The sequence below is a fragment of the Laccaria bicolor genome, genomic scaffold, assembly GCF_000143565.1.
Source record: "Laccaria bicolor S238N-H82 LACBIscaffold_52 genomic scaffold, whole genome shotgun sequence".
Taxonomy (NCBI): Eukaryota; Fungi; Basidiomycota; class Agaricomycetes; order Agaricales; family Hydnangiaceae; genus Laccaria; species Laccaria bicolor.
In genome coordinates this window covers 173,262-177,406 of record NW_001889923.1, presented here as the reverse complement: position 1 = coordinate 177,406, position 4,145 = coordinate 173,262, and the positions used below count along the sequence as shown (strand labels likewise).

The following is a 4,145-nucleotide window of genomic DNA, read 5'->3' as shown; positions in this document are numbered from 1 at the left end:
CAGCACTGTAGCGCGTTCCTCCAGATCTTCGCCGGATGATGCATCAGAAATAATGGTAGCCTTCTTCTGATTTCTCCTCACCAATGGCCCCTTTGACCGTCCTCCTCAACGGTCCCTCCTTTTTTGCATATTGCATTTGCAAATCACGATCGATAGGCTTCGCGTCTTTGCATGCGCAATAAGTGATCTGCAATCACTGGTGTTGAGTGGGTGGAGATGATAAGACTCACTGACGTCTGTGATCACGGTTGGAGACCATTAGCTAGGTGCACGTGCACATATTCTACTGGAATAACCAAGGGTCCAGGTGTAAGGGTATGGATTTCGGCACGTCTGGTGGGTCTTACAGGCTAGGGTGATGTCACAACATACAAATGTAATGATAAATGTGATGTTCCATTTCATGAGGATACTGAACAAATACATGGTATACACAGAAGCACAGAGATGCCTAGGGTAAAAGGTGGGTCTGATGCATGATTAGAAACGATGAAGGGAACAAACGAACCAGGTCAATCATCGTCCCCAGACGCTCCCTGGCTATTCCTCTCAGAACCAGAGCGCTTACTACGCTTGGGGGGATGTTGCATGGCAGAGGAATTCGTTTTCAAATGAGGAATGACCATCGATGATTCAAAATGTTGACGATCTTGTTGGGACTCAAAGCACAGTCGGTCTAATGGTGTAATACCATCCTCCATGAATTCTGATGACAGAGTGTGAGCTGGCATAGCACATCCAAGATTCAAAACATACCATGGTTGATGCTTGACCATTCTTTACGTCGGGACTCAGGCCACCGAACAGAGTACTCCTCCTGGTTCTCCAGTGCCAGCGATCCGGAAGGTAGCAAATGTCGTTCCGACCACCAAGTAAGAATATGGGGATCAACCTTTACAATGTTTTCGATCTGCTTCATAAGCATGCCCAACGTGCAATTTGCCTGTAAATCAAGCTTTGAAGTATTTGCACCTTCTTTGTACTTGATCAAGGTTTGGGTGATCTGAATGAAAAAGCGAGAGGGCAAGTCAGTGATAACGGCACCTCCAGGTCCCCTGATCTCGGAGCAGATGCGTATCCAGTTAATGAGATGGAGAGCAACTCCCCGAGCATAGCAGATGGCAAATCTTTCCCTGATAGTGATGCTGTTGATTTCATGGTCAATCAGAATCTGCTGATTTTTATTGGCCTTCTTGTATTCGTCTTGAGAGGGTGCGCGATAAGTCCTAAAATCGAGGACATTCCCTAAGATTACGAGGACACAAGCTGAAAGTAAATCCATTAAACCAGTGAAGTCTTTGATGTCTGGCAAATGAGATGCGGCGGGATCTGTTGCATGGATGTAAGACAAAAGTTGATGGGGGAGACAGGAAGTATACCAGATTCTGGGATCTCATCTTCGATTAAGCCCATATGATAAAAGAGAACCATACGACGCAACAGAACATGAGTGGGATGAGCAATATTGGTCAGGAATTCGTGTAAGACGAATGAATGTATGAGGCCTCGGAGTGTCCCTTGCATGTGGTGCGTAAGGTAAGAATGCCCACCAAGACATATTGAGTGAGCATAACCAAAGACAAAATGAGGTTGGCAAGGCATCATAAAGCTTTTCCAATGTATTTAGTCAAAGATTGCATAGGGTATAACAATAATGAACTTACAGTCTGTCACCTGGTCGCAAGGCTACTATCTCAAAGTCATAATCGGATGAGTCCAGGACTTCGTCAAGGCGAAAGCTATCCTTCAAGAAAAAGTTGACGGATGACAGAGACTGGTGGCTACCACTTTTATCTATAACCTAGACTTAAGCCTAGAGAGTCATTTCTATAACTTAGACTTAAGCCTAGAGGCTATATCTATAATGCTTAGGATTTTTTGAAAGGCATTTCAAATGTAGGCCTGGGTATTTCATAGTGAATTTTCCATAGATACCCAGCGCATTTTCTGCGAAATTTCAAATGCAGCCCTGGATATTTCATTGTGATTTTTCAAATGTATCCCTGGATATTTCATTGCGATTTTTCAATAGATACCCTGGGTATTTCATTGCGATTTTTCAAATGTATCCCTGGGTATTTCATTGCGATTTTTCAATAGATACCCTGGGCATTTCATTGCGATTTTTCAATGGATACCTGGCACATTTCATTGCGATTTTTCAATAGATACCCTGGGTATTTCATTGCGATATTTTTCAAATATAGCCCTGGGCATTTCATTGCGATTTTTCAATAGATACCCTGGGCATTTCATTGCGATTTTTCAAATGTATTCCTGGGTATTTCATTGCGATTTTTCAATATATAGCCCTGGGCATTTCATTGCGATTTTTCAAATAGATACCCTGGACATTTCATTGCAAAATTTCAAATGTATACCTGGCGCATTTAATTGCGATTTTTCAATAGATACCCTGGGTATTTCATTGCGATTTTTCAAATGTATCCCTGGACATTTCATTGCAAAATTTCAAATGTATACCTGGGCATTTAATTGCGATTTTTCAATAGATACCCTGGGTATTTCATTGCGATTTTTCAAATGTATTCCTGGATATTTCATTGCAATTTTTCAAATGGATACCTTGGTATTTAATTGCAATTTTTCAAATAGATACCCTGGGTATTTCATTGCGATTTTTCAATAGATACTCCTGGGTATTTCATTGCAAAATTTCAAATGTAGCCCTGGGCATTTCATTGCGATTTTTCAAATGTATTCCTGGGTATTTCATTGCAATTTTTCAAATATATTCCTGGGTATTTCATTGTGATTTTTCAAATGTATCCCTGGATATTTCATTGCAATTTTTCAAATGTATCCCACATGTCAGGGTCCATGCAATGGGCTTCCCTGGAGGGTGGTCACATGGCCAATTACGAAAAATGGTCAAAAAACGAAAGTTGTAGCCCTGCACTGTAGCTTCCCGAATCTGTTTGAATTATGTTCTGAAGTGCTCCCGTTGTGGAGATATTAGGTAAAGGAATTTCAAAAGCATCGTGTTTTTTTTTTTTTTGTGTTTTTCTCTATAAAAACAAAACCAAATAACATGATTTCAGTATATTCAGAAAGCTAAAAGAAAGGGCTACAATTATTGTATCGTGGGGAAAATGACCAAAAAAGGAAGGTGCATCCTGTACTATAAGAATCAGATATAGACTACCAAGTTTACTGATAGACTACAAAAAAGTCGGACTTAGACTACACAGTTTACTGATACACTATAAAAGACTACAAAAGTCGAAATTAGACTACAAAATTTACTAATACACTACAAAAGACTACAAAAGTCGAACTTAGACTACAAAAGCATGGACTTAGACTACATAGTTAGGGTTAGAGTCAAAAGGTTATCTTGACTACAAAGTTTGTAGTGTGCGCTTTTTCATTAAAAAAGTTTGTAGTGACCGCTTTTTGAGACTACAAAAGTTGTAGTGGTGCGCTTTTTCATTAAAAAAGTTTGTAGTGACCGCTTTTTGAGACTACAAAAGTTGTAGTGTTGCGCTTTTTCATTAGGAAAGTTTGTAGTGTGTGCTTTTTTATTAGAAGAGTTTGTAGTGTCTGCTTTTTCATTTAAAAAAGTTTGTAGTTGACATGTAGTTTATGGTGTCCTTGGCCCTATCTATGTTATGGGGATGAGGTTGAAGGATTGCCATCATATTGCCAGTGCTGCAGCATTAGTATTTGACATCATGCACAAGTTGTCTTTCACATTAGGAAAGGCCATTCTATGTCTTTCATATTGATACCTACTGTCCTATCTCAAGACATAATTGTAAGCTCATATGGGGATATGGCTGAAGGATTGACATGACTTTACATATTGCTATTGCCACATCATCAGTTCCTCACATCATGCCCAAGTTGGCTTTCAAGCTAGAGAAGGCTATTCATGTTGATATCTACTCAATACATGGTCAACTTACAACATGACCTGTCTTCAAGACACCTCAAAGGATGAATCAGCCCATCATCCTACAGCCCTCAAAGACCTGTATCAAAGTTGACTATGTTTGGGACAGGCCAGTAGTTATCAATGTGAAAGCAGACAGCGTAAAAGGCAAACTTGGTCATGATGTCAAAAACTGGTCATGTCATGTCAATGAGCTTGCAATTATGTCTTGAGATAGGACAGTAGGTAT

The 4,145-nt window shown here is 40.0% G+C and overlaps 1 protein-coding gene across 1 annotated transcript; it reads right to left on the bottom strand.

Annotated features, from left to right (window-relative positions):
• Positions 1 to 258: 258 nt before the first annotated feature.
• LACBIDRAFT_333529 (uncharacterized protein) lies at positions 259 to 2,050 on the bottom strand (the record flags this gene model as incomplete). The annotated part of the gene is made up of 6 exons (XM_001888142.1): positions 259 to 350; positions 569 to 706; positions 757 to 1,329; positions 1,551 to 1,609; positions 1,665 to 1,781; positions 2,037 to 2,050. 6 exons carry the CDS (start codon positions 2,048 to 2,050, stop codon positions 259 to 261), a joined length of 993 nt encoding a protein of 330 aa, XP_001888177.1.
• Positions 2,051 to 4,145: the final 2,095 nt, after the last annotated feature.